The sequence below is a fragment of the Papaver somniferum genome, chromosome 7 (assembly GCF_003573695.1).
Source record: "Papaver somniferum cultivar HN1 chromosome 7, ASM357369v1, whole genome shotgun sequence".
NCBI classification, from domain to species: domain Eukaryota; kingdom Viridiplantae; phylum Streptophyta; class Magnoliopsida; order Ranunculales; family Papaveraceae; genus Papaver; species Papaver somniferum.
Genome location: NC_039364.1, coordinates 1,789,718 through 1,814,688, shown reverse-complemented (window position 1 = coordinate 1,814,688; position 24,971 = coordinate 1,789,718). Strand labels below are relative to the sequence as shown.

Genomic DNA, 24,971 nt, shown 5'->3' with positions numbered 1-24,971 from the left:
TCTGAAGGTTTAAAACAAAAGAATCAGATCCTCATTCAACGGAGTGTAATAATAGTTCAAGAAAAACAGTAAAGCTACAAATTCCATCATGTTCAAGAGAACTCCATACTTCTATTTTCCATTGCCTCGTGATATAAAGAACATTACAGTCACGATTACAGGCTCTACTTGTTCAACAAACTCAGAGCACATTTTGCCCAATAACCTTATATCATAAAACTCAGAGTACATTTTAACCTCGGCTTGCCTAATGAACTGAGAATATCCCTCCTTCATGCAACCTTTACGTGTTTATTGTTTTAGGGGGGCTTTCTTTTGTCTGTCAGATATTCTGGCAGGAGCATTAGAATGTGACTTGAACCGACCTCGGCCTCCTTCATCAGTTTCCTATGGAACATACAAATTAGATCAAGACCAATAGTAAAGTTCGGAGTTTACAGACAGGCTAAGAAGACTACCACAGCTAAAAGGGAAGTAATAGATCAGGCATCTGAAATCAACATTCAATGAAATACTAACCTTTTTCTTCACAATCTGAACCACATCCTCATCTTGAAGAACATGAGAAAGACCACAAGTTTGCGGATAATGTCTCGAACTTACACCCCAGACTAGCACATATTTGACATCCTTCACCAGACTCCAGTGTATATGGTTACAGAAGTCCTCTACTGTGCAACCACCTCTATCCTGAAAAGGTTATCATTGGAGTGCGTTAAATTCACCGGACTTGGGCGTTCAATTCACTTGAGAGAGAGCATGCAACTTACAGCTGAAAGAACAACAGGGTCACTGAAATCTGGTTGTTGTCCTTGCGGCTTTGTATACACTCTTACAAGCCCCATTGCATCCCACATCTTTGCAAGTAGTCTATCTAAATTCAGCTGTTTGAAGTAAAAGAAAAAAAATATATTGATGATATCATCCCCAAGATTACAGATTGAGGAATACAAAACATTCACTTAATAATTCAGCTCAACCCATTTCATGCACATTGTTTCTCAGACATGGGTATCTAAGGTTAAGGGAAAGAGAGAGTGAATCTACCTCCAAATTACAACTAATGACGACAGAATTTGGTTGCCGAGCTAGGTGGTCCACATCATCAATACCAACCACATCAATCTTGTTATACACATAAATACATTTCATGTATTTACGATTTCCTTCAATGACATCTATGAGATCATCCACTGTGGAATCCTCACGGAACAAAAGCTACAAGAGAAAAGGCAACCACACAGAATGAGATCGCATTGCTTAATCACCTAGAGTTACAAGATCCGTAGCCAGGTGAGTGGCCTAAAAAACAATTAAAGGAAAATTTTGAAGATAGAATAACCTCTGCGTTGTGTATCTTATACTCGTGCAGAATTTGATAACAAAGCTTCTCATCAATATGAGTCAACTGCATCGTAGTGTTGAAAGATATACCTCCCATCTTTTTCCTTTTGAAGTATATCTGGTAATTACAGTAAAAGAATGAAATAAGAACAAGCAAACATGACTAACGGTACGTAATATCCTTCAGAGAAATACCATAAAATATCGTTTACGTAGGATAGGATATAACCTGAGGTGGCTTCTTGTTTAAACGCAAACCCACGGCTTCCAACTCCTTTGTCAATATTTGACGATGACCCTCGCTCTGAATCAGGTCCCGACATGGACATTTTTAGAAGATAATAAAATGGGTAACTAAAATATAAGTGAGAAAGAAGAAAACATGTATTTCTCGACAAATTAGGCGGTAAGACAGGATCATGGGTTTCGCCACCTTAAAATGAGTGAACATTATTGAAAACGTAAATGCATTATGCATGAGACAGAAAGAATAAGCAATGGTACATGGAACAGCTATACATAAATACAAACAGGGAAAACACACTGCACGAGATTAAACTGCTTAATCGAATATAGGAAAAATCATTCTGTCTTACTCTGAAACGCTAAATAGTACCGAACAACTGGAAGTGCTCAGAAGATCAAAAAGAAAAACAAGATTAAACAAGACATCGCGTAGTACAGTAAACCAAAACTCACTTTTGAGGCATCAAGAACCATCAATACAATATCCGACGACTTGGAAACTGCACTGACCTGTATTTCATGTAACAGAAAAATAAGAGACAGGGAAAACGGTCTCCAAATAAAGAATAGAGACAATCAGGACATGGGGCAATAAGAAGCACCAGGGCGGGTTGGACTACTTTGTGTTTACCTGCCTACCACGACCCTTTCCTTCAGAAGCACCTTCAATGATTCCAGGAAGATCGAGAAGCTGAATTTTGGTACCATTGTAATGTATAATCCCAGGAATACATGTAAGCATGGTGAATTCATATGATGCAGCTTCTGATTTTGTTCCAGTCAACATAGTTAAAAGTGTTGACTTTCCCACACTACACAGAAGTTTTCAATGTTACTATTAGCAATTTTTAAGTTTTCAAGGCACGATATTTCATAGGCATCTTTGCTAACAGAACAAAAGCCATGATAGCGCCAAAAAATAAAAAGAGATAATCAGAGAACAATATATATTGCTAGTTCTTAGGAGGTGACCAACCTCGGAAACCCTATAAGTGCAACACGTCCATGACCAAATTTTGTCACTTCAAAGCCCTCTCCAGCTCCAGCCGAACCCTGGCAATGAATATAAAAGGAGAAAAACAATTACAAACTATAATCCAAATTAAAGAAAGGAACAAGGAGGACAAAAAGAAATGGTAAGCACATTGATCTAGGAACCAGTATTTCGCCAATAACCTAAGCATATATTACCTAGCTTTCTTAAGCCAGGAATACCATACAGACATGCTTTGAGTCAAGAAGACGGTCCAACATGTTCAATAATGCTTTTATGATGATGACTATTAAACACTATTATTGTGTGAGACTCATTTCCTTTAGTTTGCATCCACACAGTTGTTTTAACAAAATTACATTCATAATCATAACATATATGCAATCTTTACCTACCTTTGGAGGCTCCAATAGTTGTGTTCTTAGCTTTGCGATCTTTGCCTTCAGTTGCCCAAGATGGTACTCTGTATAGTCATAGAATAAATATAAGGTTCCATACAAAAATTTATTAGAAAATAAAATATGAACTGAACTGAATATACCAGGTCTGTTACTTCCAGATTCACTCTATGACATAAGTGCATATTAACACTCCTCTCTCATTGACTTCCAAGTGCCTACTAATGTTCCCGTTTGATAGTGGTAATTAAGTGTATGATTCAGACTGGGGAAGCTTAAGTGACATCATTAAAAGCTATTTGTGTAAAAAATCAAGAATGACTAAAAAGTATTTCTTTGTATAACAATTAGCTTGTAATGGTCTCGGAACCTTGCAAGTGTGCAACAAGCATTTATCTTTCAGAACTTTCTTGCTTATAAAATGTTTGATTGGGATCGTCCATCATTGGGTTGATTCAGATTCGGATTTATTTGAAAGGGTGGGTGGGTGGGTGGGGGGAGATCAGAACCTTTATCTACTGATGTTTAACAATGAGGAAGCAAAGAAAGTAATAAAAACGAGGAAAGTCGAACCCTTATCATCATTTTGCAAAACCTAATAAATCTTGCGACATCCCCCAATTGTTGTGTTAAAGGAGAGTTGTGCACAATTTTGGGTATTCCCGGTCCCCACACCCACATTGTCTAAAGAAGAGTGTTACAAAGACATCGAAGATACACAGTCTATATAAGAAGCTAATAGTGCACTAAATTGAGTTGGAGAAGTACCTGTGGCTTTATTTTTCTGAGTCCTAGCCATTTCGGCTTCGATTTCTTTTATCCTTTCTATGATACCCATTTTGTCTGCTGTTGTTGTGCCTGCTTCCAAGAGATAAGTAACAACTTGAAATTAGCAAATAACAATCAAGCCGATACAAAATTGTTAACATTCTCATAAATACGAAATTCCAATAAGCTTAGAAAACAACAACCCTACAAGCTTCAACATTTAGACGAAAGAAAGTGCAATGCAGGTAACAAGATATTCATGTGTATAGGAAAGAGTGATATCACATTTCAGCCATCAGTAATCAACTCTAATACAAAACTAAACCCTAATTCTAACCTTTGAAAGACTTTAAAGCCCCAATCCACTGTCATGTAACCAGTTATTCCAAAATCTAGAGCTAACCCAGACCGTTTAAATCACAAATCCAAGAGAATTAATCTGAATTGAACAAATTCAATTACTCAAACACCTGAGGTGCTACCTTTAAAAAAAAACCATCAAATTTGTGCAGTCCCAAACATAAATTAGATATAATTAGTCAAACCCAGATTGAGATTAATGCAAAATCGATCCAAAATTCTGATTTTACAGCTACAAATCTAGAAAAAAATAATTGGGGAAAAATTGAAAACAAAGAGAAAGGATTCTTACACCAATCTTAGAGAATCTTAATGAGATTGTTGAGGAATTGAAAGATGAAACCCTGATTCTGGATTGAAGGATGATTTTATGAAGTGAGAAGTGAGAATCTCACCACTAAACCCTTCTTGACTCTGTTTCTGGAAATCTATATAGAGAAAGAAGTGAAGATGAATACGAAAACGTGATATCTTGTTTTGTTAGGGTATTGAGATTGTGGTGATCCCTGAATCACAGCCTTTGGATTATTGTTGCATATCCCCAAGATCTATGCGAAGAATCAGTTAATTATCATCACTAGCTGGCAATACACTGCCATAAACATTTATGCAAGAAGATGAATGATCAAGAGACCCACTAGATAAGCCTAGCCTCTATTTCTCTAAAACTATCAGGTTAAAGTGCAAGATTTCAGCCATTCAGGAAGATCTAATGAAATAAATGCTTCTAGACTCATGGTATTTGCAAATGCATGGGCAATAAGGAAGTAAACAATTGCTTTTAAAAAAGAATAAGGTGGAAGCAAATCCAACAAAAAGAAGTATTCGACATTGAGTCACCAGTACGACTACAACCATTATAAAGAGCAGATTAAACTCCTAAAGCATAATCGGCTAAGATGTTATCAAGCATTTAACCATCAAACAATCAGATTTTCTAAAGAAGATAATTATCTCAAACATGTCTAACGAAGAGAAGAAAAAAGGCTGCAAAACCAAGACAAGAAAAAGTTAGCCACACAGCAATTATTATAAATTGCTGTGTGCCATTTAAGGCTCTGAGCATAAAGACTGAGTTTTATCCACTAAGATCCAAACAAAAGGTCACTCCTGTTGTTTTATCTTGTCATGTCATCACTAGCATCCAATAGTTTTGACCTTTCCGATACCAAGCACAATACCTCAATGGTTAACTCTGAAACAAAAATGATTGCCCCCAGTGATTGATTTACTAGATAAAATCTAGAGATAGTATTAACTATTAGTAGCAAACTAGAACTTGACATAAGCTGATAAGCTAATTGGAAATAACTGCTCTGCACACCCACAACATGTTCAACAACAAAGAACCCAAAGGTTTCACTGCTAGAGTTGACAACTTACAGTAGAAAATATATACCTTAGACTTATAAGCAGGAAAAACGCATGGGGATCAAACAAGGTTACACAAATGCAAATTCATTTAATAACTTCAGTGACTCACCTCAACCAAGGTGGCCTTTAACTTATGCACTTTCACATCAACATTGTTGGAAATTCTTAGCATCGAGCTGCTGCATGTGGCAGAAGCCAAAGAAGATGGTCCACAAATTTTCAAAAAACCTGCAGGCTTCATACACATCTCGACCTCCACTGGAGTAGTACACTTGTCATTCCCTCCATGTGACACTAGGGGAACAGTTTTCTGTGGAGAAGGATCAGTTAGAGATTGATCATCACTAGCTGGCAATACACCAGCAAACACTTTTATGTAAGAAGATGAATGATCAAGAGATCCACCTGATAAGCTGAGCATTTAAAACTATCCGGTTAAAGAGCTTGATTTTATCCGTTCAGATGATCTGATCAAATAAATGCTTCTACACTCATGGTATTTGCAAATGCATTGGCAATAAGGAAGTAAATAATTGCAAAAACAAAAAGGCTGAAGAAAATCCCAACATTCGGTCACCAATACAACCGCTATAAGAGCAAAACTCCTAAAGCACATCGGCTAAGATCAGGCATTTTACGATGAAACGGTCAGATTTTCTTGAGGAGATAATTATCTCAAAATGTCCAATGAAGAAAAGAAAAAGGCTGCAGAACCAAGACAAGAAAAGTTTAACCACACCAATTATTAGAAATTCATATGTGCCATTGAAGGCCCTAAGCATAAGTTTATCCACTAAGATCCTGAATTTCTTTTAGTTTTTCATGTCACCACTGGCCTCCAATAGGTTTTTGACCTTTCCAATACCAAGGTAACGCCTCAATGGTTAACGCTGAAACAAAAATGATTGTCCGCAAGCAATTAAGCAATTAGATAAGATCTAGAGATAGTATCAACTATTAGCACCCTGAAACTAGATACAAGCTTATAAGCTGGTAATTAGCTATAATGGCTCCACAGACCCATATCATGTTTGTTTCCACTGTGTGGCGCCCAGTGGAGAGAATTACCACTTTCACGTCTAGGCGGCATAAGACAAAGTTGCACAAATTTGGGGATTAAAATGCAAATTCATTCAATAAGTTCAGACTTCAGTGACTCACCTCAAGCGGGGCCTTTAACTCTTGCACTTTCACTTCAATATTGTTGGAAATTCCTGTCAAATATGGGCCACTGATGTCAAATATAAGTCGAAAACATAAATTTCTGATCCCAGAAAATTAGAGAATTCAAATTAAGCATTAATATGGGCCTATATTAGTGACCATCACATAGAACACCGTAGCAGAGAATTCAAATTAAACATCAAATACAAGAACAATGGCTACCTTCTGATCCCAGTAAATTATTCCTCACAGGGAGAAGCCCGGCTTCATTTAGTATACACTCTTTAGCCTGTCTTGTGTCAGCAACTATAGGCAGCAATTCAGTCTTATCCTCTTCAAGCAAGTCATCAACCTCCATAACATCATCATCCGTAGCAGAAATTATTCTCCCATCTCCATCCACCTAAACAAAAAAACAACAAACAAACAATGAAATCCCACACAGCCAACACATTGCAAAGCCTAGTGAACTACCACCGTGTCGAAAAACGAAATGCAAGTAGAACAGTTACCCGAACAAGTTTGTAAACAACAGGGTCAGCAATCTCGTTTGAAGACAACAATGACACACCATCTTTCCCACCCAAACTCTCATTCCTCCCTAGTTCATCATTTCCATCTACAACCGCCATCGTTACCATAGTAAATCCGCCACATGCAACTCAGATCGACACTGCAAAAGTAAACACAGTAGAAAATAACCGATTATGAAACTCTACAAACAAAATACAATCGGCCCCAACTGAAAACAGTAAAACTTCATTAACCAACACAAAAATTAACAAAATAAACCCAGCCCCAGACCTCTAATCGCATAAATTTCCACAAAAAAAAAAACCCTAAATCCCCACATAAATACACAACTTAGTAAACCCTAACTTCATAAACTTACCATAGAAGTCAAAATTTGATCTCCCCAGACAAATTTTCCTCCAAAATCAGACGATCAAGCACATAATCACCCATCAAATCAACTTTAATCCATCAAAAAATCTATCAAATCGATTCGAATGTGAACCGATTGAGTTGAAATTAGTATCGATTGAAGAGGAAAATGAGGGGGAAAAGGAGACAGAGAGAGAGAAATCAAGGGTTTGTAGAGTTTGTCTCTTCTTCTTCTTCTTCTTCTTCTTCAGTTATATCCAGCGGATTTGAAATGATTTTGTAGAAAACAAAAACGAAATAATTTGATAGTTCAAGTCCGGGAAGTGTTTACCCTAGTTTTTCTTGGTGGCGACTGTACTCTATAGTGTACCCAAAATTTTGGGCAGAAGTTGATTTTTTTGGTTTGACCAAAAAGCCCTTGAAGTCAGAACCAGCAGCTTGACTCCGGTCCGGAATTAAATTTGTTGATTTCTTAAAAATTTCGTGGATTTTATCTGATAATTAATTTGTTCATCCTGCACAGCTCTAAATGTCATTTGACTTTTTCTAAAATAGTACTCCTCTTAGAGTCGTAGCCGGTGATCTGGAATCTTCTGCACAGTTCACTTGTTTATGAATCATGGATGGCTTAGTTATTGATTCTAGAATTATTAAAAGGAGGTCTGGATATCACAATTATCAGACTTTTTTTGGGTAAGTCCAAAAAATCAAAAATTAATTTAAATACTAAATTTATAATGATTTTTAAAGCAAAAAAAGAAAATCCTTTTTTTATTTATAATTTACGAAGCGAAAAGAAAACATCAATTTTGACGTTTAAGGACAACTTGTACTTCTAATTCTACATCATCCACCTCTAAGAAAACCAATGAACATTTGTTGGGCACCAGGCCAATTTTGCTGCAAGGTTCTTGCAAGAAGTGATAGAGCTAGGATCCCATGTGGCAAGGGGCAAATGGAAATAATTAAAATGCTTTGCAGGGGCAATAAGAGATAAAATTTAAAGAGGGGTGGTAGGGATAAATAACCTGGCGTTTTTAGGGGCCATCCCAAAGGATTTAGGGGCCATCAATTTATACCCAGCCAAAGACTCTAGTTAAGGGGTACCCTATATGATATTGAAGTTACATAAATGCCCTTCTGGTAAAACTGTATAAAAACCAAATCAAAAAAATTCTACTCATTTCAACTCTTCTTCTTCCAGTTTCATATCTTCCGATTGTGGAAGAAAAAAAACTTTCCTCGTTCAACCGAAACATCGCCGCGAATCGTAAAATCAAAACATCGTCGATTCGATTATAAAACAATGGATAAGAGAAATGAAACCCACAGACCTAGAACCAAAAATGTTGCTCGGGGTATCGATCCAAACATTGGAATTTTAGCAAGAAATAAAGAAATTCTTGCTGCAAATGAAGAAGAACGCGAAGAAGAAGTACCCGTCAATGTAGTCGGTGGTGGCGATTCCGAGACTCAAACACTTCGTCAACTTCAAATGGCCCAATTAGGTAAGAATCTATCATTTTTGGGGTTTATTTCGCTTTAATTCGTCGAATCGAGAAAAAAAAATTCTAGGGTTTTCGGTTATTTATTCAGATTCGGACGATATGCATGCTCATTTACTTCCGAATGTAGTCGTGTTCTTCATTTTTCAAGAACATCGACAGTATTCGGGAGAAAGATTTGATGATTATCTGCCGAATATTGGTGGCCATATCTTCCTGGATACAAACTGCTAATAATCGGTAATTTAATGAATTTTTTGGCTACCGAATATATTTAAGTAGACACAAAGTATTCGGAAGAACACTCACTACCGAATGTATATATTGAAAAAATCTCAAAATTTATGATATAGGAAAAATCCCATTTTGGGGCCAGTATTTATTCGGAAGACAATATAATGTTTTATACCTCCGATTGTGTAGGATAAAATTTTAGAGTTTCTGAACTCCAGTTGATGAATATTCGGTTGTAAACGTGTTTAGTTATATTCCGATTGTTTTTCATTCGGAAAAAATATGTGTCTTCTTACTTCCGAATTTGTACATTCGGGTTATAGAGGTGCACTTTTTCTTCCGATTGTGTAGGATGAAAAATTTACAGCTTCTGAACTCCAATTGATGTATATTCGGTTGCAAATATGTTTAGTTAGCTTCCGATTGTTTTGTATTCGGGAACAATATGTGTCTTCTTACGTCCGAATGTGCACATTCGAGTTATATTTCCATACTTTGTCTTCCGATTGTATAGTTTGTAAATATTGTTCCTTTCTTTGTTGTTTAGACAAAGTCGAGAAGGGAGTATAAGTTTTTCCAAATTCTGATTTTTGGGCCATCGTACATTCGGAACTTTATAAAAAAACCTATCCTCCGAATATCACAAGTTCAAAACAAACCACGCCATGGCTCCAGGTGGTTCCAAGGGCCAATATTGAAGGTTAGACATCCCATATTCGGAAGTTTTGGTAACTAATTTAACGTCCGATAATTTCAAAAACAAAATTTGAAAAGTATAAGTTTTTCCAAATTCTGATTTTTGGGCCATCGTATAATCGGACGTCTGGCAAATATTTTGGCCTCCGATTGCATTCGGAGGGTAACAATGTTATCATATCCTCCGAATATATAAGGGTAATTTCGCCATTACGAATTACACGAGATAAGGGCTGGCTACATTTTCCCTTTGGGTGACCTTTTTTGTTTTATTGTTGGCCCCTAAATTCTTTTGAGTGGCCCCTAAAAATGCCAGGATAAATAAGCTTGGGAAGTTTTAAAATAGGGTGGCCATTGGCTCTGTCCCTGGCTGCGTGACCCATGGTTTTAGTGGGACTGTCATGTACATTATTGGAGCATAGATGATGTTCCACTTATTTGACCAAATTGTACTTTCATGGACTGTCGGATATATACAACTGACAGTACAGAATTTGTAGACAAAAACACTGTGACATGAAAAAAATTCCTCCAAATTTTTTTTCAGGATCAAGTGGGTAAAATTTCTTATCAATTTTGAATCCACAAGTATGTAATTTTGGTAACCATGTGATCCATCATCATGTTGCTTCAATGCACAACTTTAGTCGATGTTAGGGCTAACATGCTCGAGTCCTCAATGCTCCATCAGGAATTGGAAATGTACATTCAGTTGTTGCCATAGTTGGGTACTCAAAATGATTACTTGGCACCGCGTCTGACGCTTTCTTCCACTCTTGTAAGTGCATCTGCGAGTACATCGATACCCCAGTCTTTGACATCCCCCTGCAGATCATCGTGTAAGTAAACATTTTGTTCTTTGTGGCACGAAAGATAGATGAAAGAACGTGTAGCATGGTACAAGAATGTGTTCATTGGGTCCTAAGCAATTGCTATTTCAAAAATGACATCAGCAACTACGGCAATATTTGCTCTCCATTAAACTCCAAAAGACATAATGAACAACTCAAGTAACTCAGTGTCCACTTCAAGAAACAAGTTTACCATAAAGCCAACATAATCAAACTAGCGAAAAAAGAGAGAGGACAGCCAGATGCTGCAGCACAATGAATGAAGGGTTTAATTCAATTATAATGCTTTATCTAGATCTTCCTGCAGACAACTACAACTTTTATGTTCATGGTCATGGAGGATCAAAATTGTGGGGATCAAAATTGTTGGTTTTATATGTATTACAAACAATTTCGAGTCAGCTGATCTACTCTGCGATTCTAATTACAAGCAATTTCTAGTGAGCTGACCTACTCCGCAAGATTAGAGGATGAGAGTGTGAGAAAATTATTTAGTTTGATCACTGGAAGCTGGGTATTTTACTATTTTCACAATAAAATAGGTGGTGCAGTGAGGATAGCCGTCCCTAGCAGATACCCATAGAGGTTTGCATTATTGTTACTTGGATCGCTATAAGTTATTCTTTTCCGCTCCATCAGTAAGCTCTCTGGGCTGGGTTTCCTCAAAGGGTGTCCTTGGACACCTCCTGGGGTTGCAGAGAACCCTAAATCTAAGTTGTTAAATGGGAAATTGATCTCCGCAAATATATCATGTTGAAGTCTTTCTTCCAATGCACATTACGTAACCTGAAAGTATGATTGCAGTGATATACAAGCTGACATTGACAAGAAACAGCCAGCAAAGGTTGTTGACAATTGCCAAGAGCTTATAGATAGGATCTGAGAGCAGCAGTCATGAGAACCCCTACTGTTTTTTAATTACCTCATTAAGACTTTGGAGTTTTTTAATGTTTCAACTTTCAAGCATACACAAGACGAATACAACCTAGTGTGCAAATGGACCAACACTGTAGTGCTAAGGACATCGTGAACAAGTTTCAAGTTATGATTCTTATGATGAAAAGTTTACCAACTTTGTGTCACCACCAATAAAGTAATGCTCATGGATCCAAAGATTATTGCTATGCTCACAAACAAAGGAACTCAAAATAATAGCGAAGAACGTATCGATGTAAAAGAGCTGGAGTTTGAACTTAGCAAACAAAGTTGTACAAATGACTCACCATACGAAGTGGCTCATCAGTTCTTAAACGTGCATTTGGGCGAGCAAGCTTGGATTCGAAAGGAGTCCTTGGCCTCACTTCTTGGATTTCCTCCCATTCTTCAGGACTAAGCATCCTAACCGTCCCCTGACCTTCAGGAGCATTCCTAATTTTGCGCTCAATCCTCTCTTGAGATTTTGATTCATCATACTGCCCCAAAAGGAGATCAACGAAAATGTTACAGGTAGATCCCAAAAAATCTTCATTCAACGCAGTACACAACAGAAAAGACGAAACAGAAGAAAAATTAAAAAAGTTTACTGTTCAGTGTCCACATAAAGAGTACTAAAGATTTCTTCCACCAGTATACAGTGAAGAAGTTGCATATGGATGTTTGGTCGTCACTTCCTAAAGTTCCAACCGTACCCTTCTTCCTTTACATGTTGCTTTTCTAAATCTCACTCGATTATAACATAAGGAACTTGAAAACTTAATTCGACGGAGCTTTCAATATTTACACACTATCTTCTATACAGGGTCTAGCTTCTGATATGTCGACATAGGCCTCAAGAGTGTCGAGAAGTGTAGAAGACTCACTGATTTTCCCCACTCTAAATGGTCAAAGATCAGATGACATGGTTACAAATTTCTTTACAAACTAAGGTGTAGACATTTTTTACTTTAAATCACCTATCAACTGCACAGTTCTACTACTAAATCTCACTATATTACAAGGAAGCAGAACTTAACTCTGGTGAGTTCAATACCAAACATTAAATTTAATATAAGGTTTCTTGCCGAGTCTACGTTCTTTTACTTTCAATCACCTCCATCAACTTCACCCTGCCTTACACATGTGGAGCATCCTTGAATCCATATCACATTGCTCCTCACAGAACTCTCTAGAACACCTTAAAGTAACTACAAGTCCTGATTGGCTTCTGCCCCAAAATGTGCACATAATGCAGACAAGCTAAGCTGAAAGCCTGAAACCCCCAGATGCCCTCCCCTGTTGGATGTGGCCACCCATTGGGGTGAATCCCTGGTGATCCAACAGCATGGATTTGCCAACTCAGCTCACGTGCATGTTTTGAACAAGCAGAAAATCATTCTGTATCTAAAAGCGTACCAACAATAACAAGTCCAACATACAGATATGACTAAATGGGTAACTAACTGACAATGCTCTTCAAAACATTGGCTACAAACTTCAATTTCAATATGAGGTTTCTTGGTGATACCAACGTGTCTAGCTATAGAAACTGTTAATAGAATCTATATACGCTTCAAGAATGTCTTGAAGACTCAGCATTTCATGGTTCTTTCACATTCTATGGTATCCGAACAACGGACTTGTTTATTACTTCAAATAGATAACAGAAATAACAAGCCAACACGCGCAACATACAAAATAGACTAAATTGCTAACTTACAAAACATTGGCTACAAAATTCAAACTTCGACAAATTCAAAAACGCGAAAACTTAACAAATAAATTTTGTTAATTTTCGATAAAAGGGGCATACATAACTGATGTAGTTCTACAAATCATTGGCTACAGAATCCAAAAATGCGATAATTAAATCAATTTCTGAGCAAAGGGGCATAGGTATATACCAGCATTAGAACTTTGGCGAATAGAGTCACAGCAACAGCAGTAAGAACAACAGGCATTTTAAGTGTATCTAAATAAGCCATTGATTCTGGTACTTCAACTAAAAATTCATCATTCTTTTTACTTCGATTCATCATATTCTTCTTCTTTTTCCTCATTTCTGATATTGTTTTCTTGAATGTTTCACTGGGTGGAATATGAGATTGTGTATGTATTAGTCTTCGAGATTGTAATAATGAACGACTAATTCGATACATTTTGGGGAGAAATTGGAGGGTTTTGAGATTGAATTTGGGGGAATTGGAATCGTTAGGGTTTAGGTTTCGAGACTCTAAGATTTCTCGGGATAATGACCGGGATCAATGTAGTGGATTTCGGATTTCGGTTTGTCTTGGTCTCGAATGAGACACTGGTACAACGTTGTCCCGGTGAGATTCCGTTTCCAAATTTCGGTTCCAACTTTTATATATATATAATTTCTACATATGTTTTTATTTAGAAGTATAGATAATGAATATATAATAAATTGTAATATGACTGATGCATCGGAAATAAGGTCTTACCAATATTCTCTTCTACGCGAAGAACAAAGTACCTGGAAAAGCAATGAAAAGAAAATCAGCTGCTATGCAGGTATAACATTATGGTAACCATTTTCAGAGCAATGACAAAGAGTCTCAAGTTCCAACTCCAAACACAAAATTGAAACACATAGAACAGCTATATGACGTAGTTCATATGCAAAGTGATCCCTATAATACTTAAGATTACACATTATTCAATGAATTACAATGGAGACTAATTTGGACAAACCTGCTGCTGTCAATTACAGCCTCCACTGGATGTGGCTCTCTGCTTCAAAGAAATGCCCGAACATAAAGCTCTCCTGGTTTGAATTCAGATGACCATTAGGAAATAAAGGATATGCTACATAATTAGTAGTTAACACGAAAAGAAGTTAACACGAAGTAATGTTAACACGAAGTGAAAAATGGTTCAACCAAACAAAGTTAATATGGTTCGACTTGTCTCGGCCAGAATTCCGGTTCATTTCCGCATCATCTCGGCCGGAATTCCGGTTCTTTTCCGTCTCGGCAGAAAGTTGTGTTTCGTTTTATGTTGGTCCGAAAACGGAAATTCCGCCGGAATTCCGACCGAGATGCGAAATTGACTACACTGACCAGGATATAGAATAAAGAGTCGACTTTACCTTTTTGCATAGGGTAATCTACTTGAATTACCAAGAGAGGTTGATCTTAATAAAGGGTAATTCCGTCAATTCTGTAGTTTGATATTGAAAGTCAAACTCATTGACTGGTATGAATTCGAGTTCATGTACTCTCTTACGAATGTTCACATGACATGACATCTCAGTTTTGTCATTTGATTTGATTTTCGTACGGTTAGGAAAATAAAATAGTAAAAACTGAATATGGTGAGATCTTACCTAAATCGGTTTAGCGTGCGGACTCGAAGAAGTATTGAGTTAATGTATGAGAGCAGTCTTTTTTCCAACCGAGTTAATCTTATCCACAGTATATGTGAAACTCAATTTACTTGACTTTAGTATATGTGACGCCCCAACCTAATCACCTGCTTAGCTAATAGGATTACAACCTTATTGAAGCATCAAATCTGGATTATCGATTCTAAGAATCTTTAGTACATGAAGTGTTAATAACGAAACCCAAACTTTTTGATATTGTATAAATGAAAATCTCTCGAATGATATGAAATGAATATAATAATGTGTTGTTTTACAAATTAACAAACATATACATTTAAAAAAATAAATAAACATCTTCAGATTTGATACAACTTTATGCTACTGTAAATGGGGAAAAACGAGTCGCTGGTTTTTTAGGAAGTGAAAAGACGAGCGTGTTTCCGAGACTCCCCAACCGAGCAAACTGCTTAACCTCACACAGATGCACTGCAAAGGGAGTGCTTAGATTCGAGGGATCAATCTGTAGGACTCCGGCCTAAACCAAGTCAATGGCCGTTCCAGAGTCAATTCGGTCGCAAAGAGGGAGATGGGTTGATCTGTAGGAGGAAAGCTGGGAATTGTGTGGGATCAGTGATGATCAAGGATTGTGGATGTGTTGAAGGTTTCTGCAATTTTGTTGAACTGATGAGTTCGAATAAGTTCTGAGTGATTGATGAATTCTTGAGAGTAGTTACTCGAGAAATTCTGTGTAGACAATTGTTGATTGGTAGTGATCATTCGTTGTATGTTGTCTTTCAATCATGGATTCAGAGACTTATTTATATTGTCAGAGTCGTGAACACCTTGATCCCTGTAAGTGTGATGGTTTCTTGAGTGAAAGAGTGGGAAAGTGGGAGATCGTGGTGAAACCAGTTCCAGATTGTGCAGAGACTTGGTTGATCATTCACCCACTACTTTGCTAACTCCTTCAACCATTGACACGACTTACTCACATTTATCATTGTGGATGAATCCGCGTGTTGTAGGCCGCCAGAACAAAACCCTAGTTGGTATCCCTCAATTTGACGTGATTGATGTTGATGTCTCACGAATCGTGGAGTCTGAGTGACAGACGTGTATTAGTTAGTCAGTTGTTGATTGATTAGACACTGAATCTAGATTTTTTTTTAATCGAGCATGAGTGATGAATGTTCAGCGATTCATGGATCGAACATGTAGTTCTCTGAAATGATGTCAATATTGTAGATTCAATGATGAATTACTGACCAGTATATGAGCGAGAGCAAGTATTGCTCAATTCGGCGAATTACTGAATATTGAGAATTTGACGAGCAACTGAGAAAGTATTGCTCCATTCGACAAATTAATGATTGTTGATAATTTGACGTGCAATTGAGCAAGTATTGCTCAATTCGACAAATTAATAATTATTGATAATTTTACGTGCAACTGAGCAAGTATCGCTCAATTCGACAAATATGTATAATTTTATGAGCAACTGAGCAAGTATTGCTCAATTAGACAAATTACTGAATGTTGATAATTTGACGAGCAACTGAGCAAGTATTGCTCAATTCGACAAATTACTGATAAGTTACTAAATATGGATAGATGGATCAATATTTGAGCAACTGAGCAAGTATTTCTCGATTCGACGAATTATTTATTGGTGACGTGACCCAATAAAATATTAAAATATTGGTGGATTACCAAATATTATATGATTAATTCAGATGTTGGTTGCTGAATCAACATAAATTCATTAGTGATTGAATCCTGCTCAGAATGATGATTCGTAGAGCATTTATTCGAAACCCTAATTTCAGATCATAGTTGATGAATCGCTTAAAATAGGCCATGAGTCATAGAGGGACCGACCACATGAATGATGGGCATCCATGTGGTGTCCATTGCGAGTGAGCACGCACCATGGTTCTCATTTTGAGGGTTGGTAAAAGAATGATGATTAAATGCTGATTTCATCGTTTACTGAAATACTGCTGGGTTCGGCATTAGGTGATAAAACCTAGGTATGGAAGATGGTAACCGACCAAGAGAGCATGGGACCGGCTCTTGGTGGTCACAGGACCAGTTGTTGGTCGTTTGAGCAATCCCTAGGTTGGTTGGAGAGAGTTTTGGCCCAATATGAGCAATTGAGCAAATTAGGTCAGAATTGTGAAAATGTATGGGACCAGCTTTGTGAAAGCCCTAGGGATGACTCTGGTTGGTCATGAAGGCATGCACGTGTTGCTATGGTGTCCGTGTCTCCGTACTGAGAGTTTCAGTATTTTCTGATGTGCGTTCGAGCAACATTGTGAATTTTCAGAAGAGTTTCATCTTGACTGAAATTTTTAATTTTTGTTGGAATGAGCATGTATGCTCAATTGATCAATATTTTGTAAATATTAAAATAAGAGTATTTTAACATTTAAAATTACCATGAGAGGCTAGCACGGTCGTGTGACGATGTTGGCTTTTGGTTTTTCATGATTCGAGCAAAATTAGAGAAGTCATGATTTTTTGCTCAAACCAAGGAGTTTCATGAAATTGAGGAAAATAATAATAATAAAAGATTAGGGACTGCAAGGTGTGGGACCGGCCACGGCTAGGGCATGGCCGGACGGCTATGTTGCCCGATCCCGCACACCTTTTCCTATTTTGTAATATTATTTTTCATGAATCCGTGAAGTTATGGAGAATCCATGAGTTTTTGTTGAAACGGAGGAGTTTCATGATATTAGGGAATAATAATTATAAAAAGCTAGGGATTGTGAAGTGTGGGACCGGCCACAGCTCGGGCATGGCCGGCCGGCTAGGTTGCCCGGTCCCGCATACCTTTCCCTATTTTATAATAATATTTTCATGAATCCATGAAGTTATGGAGAATTCATGAGTTTTGCACAAACAAGGAAAGTTGCTAAATTGAAGGAGTTTTTCATGAGTTCATGAAAATAACAAAATGAAGCAAAATAATGGAAGAGGCATGTGACCGGCCACGGCTAGGGAATGGTCGGCCGGCCGGTGGGCCCGGCCCATGACACATCTTATTATTTTATTATTATTTATTGTTTTTTCCTGTTTTGCGTAGTATTCCTCATCTGACCATATTTTTGAATGCTCGCTTGTGCATCCGGATGCTCAGTCGTGCATCATTGTCGAGTACACTTGCACCATTTTTGTGGGGCTTACTCAGTGATGGTCCAGATGCCCGGTTGTTGAGTATTTATTGTTAATTCATGAAATTCAGTGGAGAATAATTCATGAAACGGAGCAATAAAAAAGAGTAGTTATTTATTATCAATTCATAGGATTAGCTCTGGATTCGACCAGGAATTCGGAATAATAAAATAAGCATTACCATCCATAGAATCAGAGTAATAAAATTATCTATTACCATTCCATGAGATTAGCCGTGAATTCGATCATGAAATCGGAATAATGAGATAATATAGTAGTTGATTGTCATTCTATGAGATCAAGTCGTGGATTCGATCATGGAACCGGAGCAATTGTTTATTGCCATTCCATGGGATCAGGCCGTGGATTCGACCATGGAATATGATCAATTGTTATTTCCATTCCATGGGATCGGTCCGTGGATTCGACCATGGAATAGGAGCAATTGTTATTGCCATTCCATGGGATCAGGCCGTGGATTCGACCATGGAACAGGAGCAATTGTTATTGCCATTCCATGGGATCGGTCCGTGGATTCAACCATGAAATATGAGCAATTGTTATTGCCATTCCATGGGATCGGTCCGTCGATTCGACCATGAAATATGAGCAATTGTTATTGTCATTCCATGGGATCGGTCCGTGGATTCGACCATGGAAAAGGAGCAATTGTTATTGACATTCCATGGGATCAGGCCATGGATTCGACCATTGAACATGAGCAATTGTTATTGCCATTCCATGGGATCAGGCCGTGGATTCGACCATGGAACATGAGAAATTGTTATTGCCATTCCATGGGATCAGGCCGTGGATTCGACCATGGAACAGGAACAATTGTTATTGCCATTCCATGGGATCAGGCCGTGGATTCGACCATGAAATAGAAGCAATTGTTATTTCCATTCCATGGGATCAGGACGTGGATTCGACCATGGAATAGGAGAAATAATAGATCATTATGGTAATTCAGTGGTGAATGTCACGGCAGAATTAATCTATTGCAGAAAAGATATTAGCCATTTAAAGTGTTACTGAGTTGTACTTCTGGTTATTTCATTAGCTTTACCACAGAATGATTATAGTAAGATCCCGAATCAATGTAGACTCCACGAAAATGGAAGAAATCTACGGGAGCGGAGAACCCAGCAGTAAGGACTACAGGATGACGTGCAGCCTCCAGCCTTTTCTTTGATTAGTTGCTAGCTCTCCTTGTGTCATGACTTTTCCCTGCCCATGCAATTAGGATCCCGAGACCAAGGTTTGTTATTTATTTTCAGACTTTTGCTCCATGACAGTCTTCAACTTGTTCCCGGACAAACAATTCAGGAATCCAACACTGATGAAGAAGTCGATGTAAGTATCTCTTTCGTGCAGGTGATCGTGGCATCTCATTGAATGGAATAATAATAATTGTTGTTGATGTACCAAGGAGGAAATCATTGTACATAAGAAGAATGTTGACGAAGCGTGCTCTTCTTTGGGACATGAGAATATGGATAATTCCCGAAATCCCGAACCGAATGGAATAGCGGCGTTGCCGATGGAGATCTCGTCATTGCTTAGCCTTCAAATGATTTAGAGACTCCCCTAGTAAGTATATCTACTGTAATCTCTTTACAGAAGTATGAACTTGCTGATTTGTGAGTGAATGAATGAGAATCCATGTGAGTATACGAGTAATTTTGTTGAAATACGTCACCAGAAAATTTCAGACTTCAGCCTTTTAGTAAAAACACTGTATAATCTTCGTCCGGAGTTGGATTTTCGTGATCTGCATATGTATTTTCAAGCCCATAAAATTTCCAAACTTTAACATAGAATTTTTTTAAGTTTTTAGCATGTTTAGGGCCTGAAAAAGGTGAAACAGTAAACTTCCAGGAGACTTTCATAACTTTTTCAGATCGTATGTTGTCCAATATTTTGGCCATATCTCTTTGCTCATTTCTCTGATTTCTGTGAATTTTGGATATGTTGTAGAGGACATCCATACGAATATAATGGTATATGACCTATCCCTATATTCTTCACCAATTGCTACCAGTTCGTCGTCTTATACAGGGAAGCGTAAAATTATCTTAGACGGGCTTGTTATAAAACACTCTTGTTGTGTCTTTGGACCATTCACTTGTGTATTGAACAGTTGGTGAAGGATTTTAATTTCATTGATTCATTTGATATCAGGCCCCCTTGATTGATACATAAGTGTGGTGCTTGCAGTGTCATCTTGTTTCTGTTAGTCGCAGAAACATCACTTCTGAAATCCTGGCCACGGGACCATAACTGAGTTTGCTCTCGAGAGGGGGTGATGTAATGATCATGGTTTCATGTCCCGGTGGTAGAATTCCTTTTATGATTAATGATCAGCACATGAGAGTCTGATGCCACGGGTCTTGGACTGTGAAACTAATCGCCATGATCAGTGGACCATCAGTCCTCAGTATTTTGTCAAATCTCTCTATTTTTTTTCTTTATTCTGGAAAGACCTAGATGATGTAAATACCTAAATGGTCAAAGTTGGAGATACCTTGATGAAGGACTTAGTTGGAATACATGGTGGACACCGATTGACTGTGGAAGTTATGAATCCCGTCTAAGAATTGTTGCTTGCATGTTGTATGCTCTGGAAGCTGTAGGAACCTCATACGATGTCAGAATTCGATGCTTGACCCCAAATGTTGTAGCTAAGAGACTGATTTATCACATGAAAAAGGAATCACTCAATTTGGAGTTGTAGAGGTCAGCCAATGAAGCGTGCACATTTGTCATTTGTAATCCCGTGCAAATTTTTCGGATTTCATAAACCTGACGGTAAAGGCCATATCTTTCTGCTCGTATGTCCGATGGATGCGCCCTTTTGGTATGTTGTAGAAGAGACATAGAAGGACATCTTTTGTTGAGGAAGTATTGTCCCATTCCCCACCCATTGGTACGTGTTTGTAAACCCATGTCCTGAAGTGTGTTGTATCTCATTTGTAAAAGTGATGAAAACATCTTGTAGAAGACTTTGGTTTGTGCCCGCCGTCGTGCAAGCTTTGGGGAAGACTTTCATGTGAACATGTTATCATTATACATAATTTATGTGAATCATTAGTACTTGGAGAAGTCCGCTTCATCGAGTAACACTTCGGAGAATGGTTAGTTGATGAAGCCATGTTATGAGATGCTGCTCCTGAGATCGTTGTTGATGCTGAGATCACGATTGAATTTTCTCCAGATGTTCTTGTTGATGCTGATACTATGGTTGGAGTTTCTCCAGAGAGGGAAAAGGCTAGATAGTCTTTGCTCCTCCTTTATATGCACGAACTGATTGGTGAATTGAGATTCCTAAGACGAAGGTGTATTAGGATTTCAACCCAAATTCTCCTGATATGACTTTACTGTGAAGTGGCTTCGTCATGGAATCGATGTTCTTGCACGGTAGATAGCAGCAATAGTCTTCATTCTGGATATGATTGGTGAGGAAAGGAAGTTCCCCAGTCGTGCAGGGGCTTGTGATGTAGATAGGTTCCGTTTGACGACGTTTCATGGAATCATATCAGGTTGCAATGACTCGTTATGTGGATAAAATTTATTGAAATATATTGAATTGATATTTCCAATAAAATCAAGTCCCCAGTGCATCCCTCATTCACTTAGTAGGAGTTTGTAGCATACATTGATGAATGATGTTGTATGTGCTTCAGAAGTATTATCATGGGATAGTGAAGGCTTATCGATTGTAATTCAGCTACACTTTGATCGTGTCAGTGTTGAACCAGTGTGTCACGTCGAGATATTGTGCTAAAGCTAGAGGCGTTATTATCGAAGGTGTAATCTTTGACTGGGAGTACAATTCGAAGGCTTTTTATATGCTTGAGCGCTGAAGTGTCGAATGTCTTAGGCTTGATCGTCTCGGCCTCGTGTATCTTCTGTTGATTTAGCATTCCGATGCGATAGTGGGATTCAACACTTGTACAAACATCAGAGATTTATGATTTTGTGGCACTCCTGGACATTCCTGCAAGTATACGGAGAAATTCCCAAAGCGTTCTTTGCCATGCTTGAACACCATCTCAGTAATGTATGTTTCAGTGAGATGCTCGATTCGGAGAAATGTCAGATTCAACCACTTGGTAAAATATTACTAAAGTGAGATTACCCATTTATAGCGTCTTGCAATAGCAGATATGCTAGCAGAATTGAGTCCACATGCTAGAATAGCGTGTGAGGAAATAAATGACATAGACATGAGAGGAATGAGACTTTCCTGAGTGCAGAGCCTTTTGATGAGTGTCTATGCATCTTTTACAGGTTCTTGTTTCAACCTCGTCAAAGTTCGAAATTCCTCCAAGTGCTCTGATGATGGAATGTCTGCCAAATCTTCTGGATCATAACTTTCTTCGATGGAGAGATGTGTAACAAAAGGTGCTTTGTAAGTACCCATCTTTTCAGCATGAATCCATGCTCGTCTGAAGGACATGTCATATCCTGGATCTTCCTGATTATGTGAAACTTGGTTTCTGTCCAGGTTGAACTTATGTTCACTTTGAGAGTGATGTAGCCACAAGTATTTCCGAGCGTTCCTTCAAGGTCTCTGATTGAGATGGGAGAATGAGTAGCTTCTTGTCTAGTGATGCCTGTGGCTCCGAGGGATTTCAGCGGAATGATGTTGATGCCGGTGTCAGCATCGATCAACATTCTTCCGAATTTATTTCCTATGACATGGACTGTGGTAAGTAGTCCCCAGTTGTGCATCTCCTTGTGGATGAAGGTTCAAGGAGTATTTCTGGGATGAACAGACGTCTGACACAATGTAATTTGGTGCTGTGAACACGTCTTTCCTTTGTGCCTTAGACAGATAGAGCAATTCACAGATATGCTCGATCAATGATTTAACTACTTCTTTGACTGGTTGTTCAGAGAGTGTGAATGTTTTGACTAGGAAAGGATTCTTATGTACTCATTCAGTCCCCAGTTGAAGCTGTTATGGATCAAACTTCTATTTGAAAATATTGCAATCACCTGTTGGATGATTGGTGAACTTATGAAGGCAGTACCTGGGATTATTCATTTTTTCTTCAGTTGGATGTCTCATGATGAATGTCAATTTGGTTGCACCATCTTGAATCCAGACTTCCATTAACTCTATCACTTCTTCAATGAGAAAAAGGAAGTTTAAATCTGTCTGATCATTTCCTCGTTTGTTGATGCAGGGTTGAGGTTTGTGCAAGATTGGTTATCCTTTATTTGCACTTTCAGAGGAGCTTGGGATGTTGGAGAAGCATTTTTATGTGGCTGAACTTCGTCTTTTCTCTTGCTCCCTTCTGCAACATTCATGAAAGGTTGAAAATTGTACTGTTGATTAGGCACTTGATGCTGTTTCGAGTGTCTCGCGGCTCCTCGGCTTTGACAGTTTTCGTTCTTTCTAGCAAGGCTGGAGCAGTAGTTGCTGATCGCTTAGATGCTTCATGGAGCTCTGAGAAAGTCTGGAAACAGAGATTTCCTAGCAAGGCTCTGTATACCCTTCACATATTCATTCGGATGTCCAGTATTCTCTTGAGATATCCTTCCAGGTGTATGCTCGTCCTGTCAGAGATTTTGAGAACTCCTTCAAACGGACAACATGGTTGTGTGCATGTTCACCTAGTGCATTCAGGAATCGAGAGACATGTTCTTGAGCATTCTGTGTTCCTTTGTACAGTGTGAACGTTGGAGAGGTGTAACCCTTCAGGAGAGGAATTCTTTGCATAACATCATGATATGGAGGTTGATGACGGTGGACAGATGGTGTCTTTTCTTTTCCTTGATTCTCCATGAAGCGTTGCAGGTCCTCACGAGTGATGAAACTTGCCGGTTCCTTTGTTAGTGGGTCATTGAAGACTTCATCATCTTCCACGATGTGGATTGGGAGATTTCAGGATCAGCAATAGAGGATGTTTCCTTAGCCCTTCCTTTGTTAGACTGGCGTTGGCTTAGACGACAACTTGTCTGTCAGAGTCATGAAATAAGTGCACAATTATTTATGTATTGACGTCATGTCCGTATGATTCTTGGAAAGAATTTCCTGAATCTTCATGAGATCGACAAAGGTAGGTGGATATTCTCTGATTTCTTCAGGAGCTCGGCTGAATATAGATGGTTGTCGATGTTAGTTTGAGGATGGGTGATATCAACATCACCGGTGTTGGAAGCCAGAGTAGTTTCTGGAGTACCACTGTTGTTGCTAGTGATAACGTTGTTATTGTTGGATTTGTAACTGAAACTGACCTAAGATCAACCATTTGTGAAAGTTTGAGATTGCAACCGAGATATTAATCTCCCACTGTGGTCGCCAATCTGTAGATGGGGGAAAACGAGTCGCCGGTTTTTTAGGGAAGTGAAGAGACGAGCGTGTTTCCGAGACTCCTCAACCGAGCAAACTGCTTAACCTCACACAGATGCACTGCAAAGGGAGTGCTTAGATTCGAGAGATCAATCTATAAGACTCCGGCCTAAACCAAGTCAATGGCCGTTCCATAGTCAATTCGGTCGCAAAGAGGGAGATGGGTTGATCTGTAGGAGGGAAGATGAGAATTGTGTGGTATCAGTGATGATCAAGGATTGTGGATGTGTTGAAGGTTTCTGCAATTTTGGTGAACTGATGAGTTCGAATAAGTTCTGAGTAATTGATGAATTCTTGAGAGTAGTTACTCGAGCAATTCTGTGTAGAAAATTGTTAATTGCTAGTGA

The 24,971-nt window shown here is 38.3% G+C and overlaps 2 protein-coding genes across 6 annotated transcripts; both read right to left on the bottom strand.

Moving 5' to 3' along the window:
* LOC113294335 (developmentally-regulated G-protein 1-like) lies at positions 1–7,854 on the bottom strand. 5 transcript variants are annotated; one of them, XM_026542724.1, is made up of 16 exons: positions 7,541–7,854; positions 7,161–7,321; positions 6,871–7,051; positions 5,890–6,698; positions 5,594–5,794; positions 3,751–3,840; positions 2,980–3,047; positions 2,567–2,643; positions 2,222–2,402; positions 2,044–2,100; positions 1,574–1,648; positions 1,343–1,462; positions 1,048–1,218; positions 771–884; positions 520–690; positions 1–387 (listed from the first exon to the last, which is right to left on the bottom strand). In XM_026542724.1, exons 6-16 carry the CDS (start codon positions 3,818–3,820, stop codon positions 292–294), a joined length of 1,200 nt encoding a protein of 399 aa, XP_026398509.1. In that variant the 5' UTR covers positions 3,821–3,840; positions 5,594–5,794; positions 5,890–6,698; positions 6,871–7,051; positions 7,161–7,321; positions 7,541–7,854; the 3' UTR covers positions 1–291. The 5 variants fall into 5 exon arrangements, with proteins under 5 accessions (XP_026398509.1, XP_026398510.1, XP_026398508.1 ...); XM_026542725.1 differs by having other exon boundaries at positions 5,594–6,374; positions 6,646–6,698; XM_026542723.1 differs by having other exon boundaries at positions 5,594–6,698.
* Positions 7,855–10,308: 2,454 nt separating this feature from the next.
* On the bottom strand, positions 10,309–13,984 carry LOC113300607. The gene is made up of 3 exons (XM_026549810.1): positions 13,639–13,984; positions 12,043–12,231; positions 10,309–10,793 (listed from the first exon to the last, which is right to left on the bottom strand). The coding sequence occupies exons 1-3, from the start codon at positions 13,891–13,893 to the stop codon at positions 10,710–10,712; spliced, it is 528 nt and encodes a 175-aa protein (XP_026405595.1). The 5' UTR covers positions 13,894–13,984; the 3' UTR covers positions 10,309–10,709.
* Positions 13,985–24,971: the final 10,987 nt, after the last annotated feature.

Excerpts from the sequence above, each read along its gene's own strand:
- LOC113294335 (XM_026542723.1), bottom strand. The coding sequence starts at position 3,820 with ATGGGTATCATAGAAAGGATAAAAGAAATCGAAGCCGAAATGGCTAGG. Across the intron at positions 2,101-2,221 it reads GAAAGGGTCGTGGTAGGCAG|GTCAGTGCAGTTTCCAAGTC; the intron begins GTAAACACAAAG and ends CATGAAATACAG. Across the intron at positions 691-770 it reads ACCCTGTTGTTCTTTCAGCT|GATAGAGGTGGTTGCACAGT; the intron begins GTAAGTTGCATG and ends TAACCTTTTCAG.
- LOC113300607 (XM_026549810.1), bottom strand. The coding sequence starts at position 13,893 with ATGTATCGAATTAGTCGTTCATTATTACAATCTCGAAGACTAATACAT. Across the intron at positions 12,232-13,638 it reads TCGCCAAAGTTCTAATGCTG|TATGATGAATCAAAATCTCA; the intron begins GTATATACCTAT and ends CTTTTGGGGCAG. Across the intron at positions 10,794-12,042 it reads CTGATGAGCCACTTCGTATG|GGGGATGTCAAAGACTGGGG; the intron begins GTGAGTCATTTG and ends GATGATCTGCAG.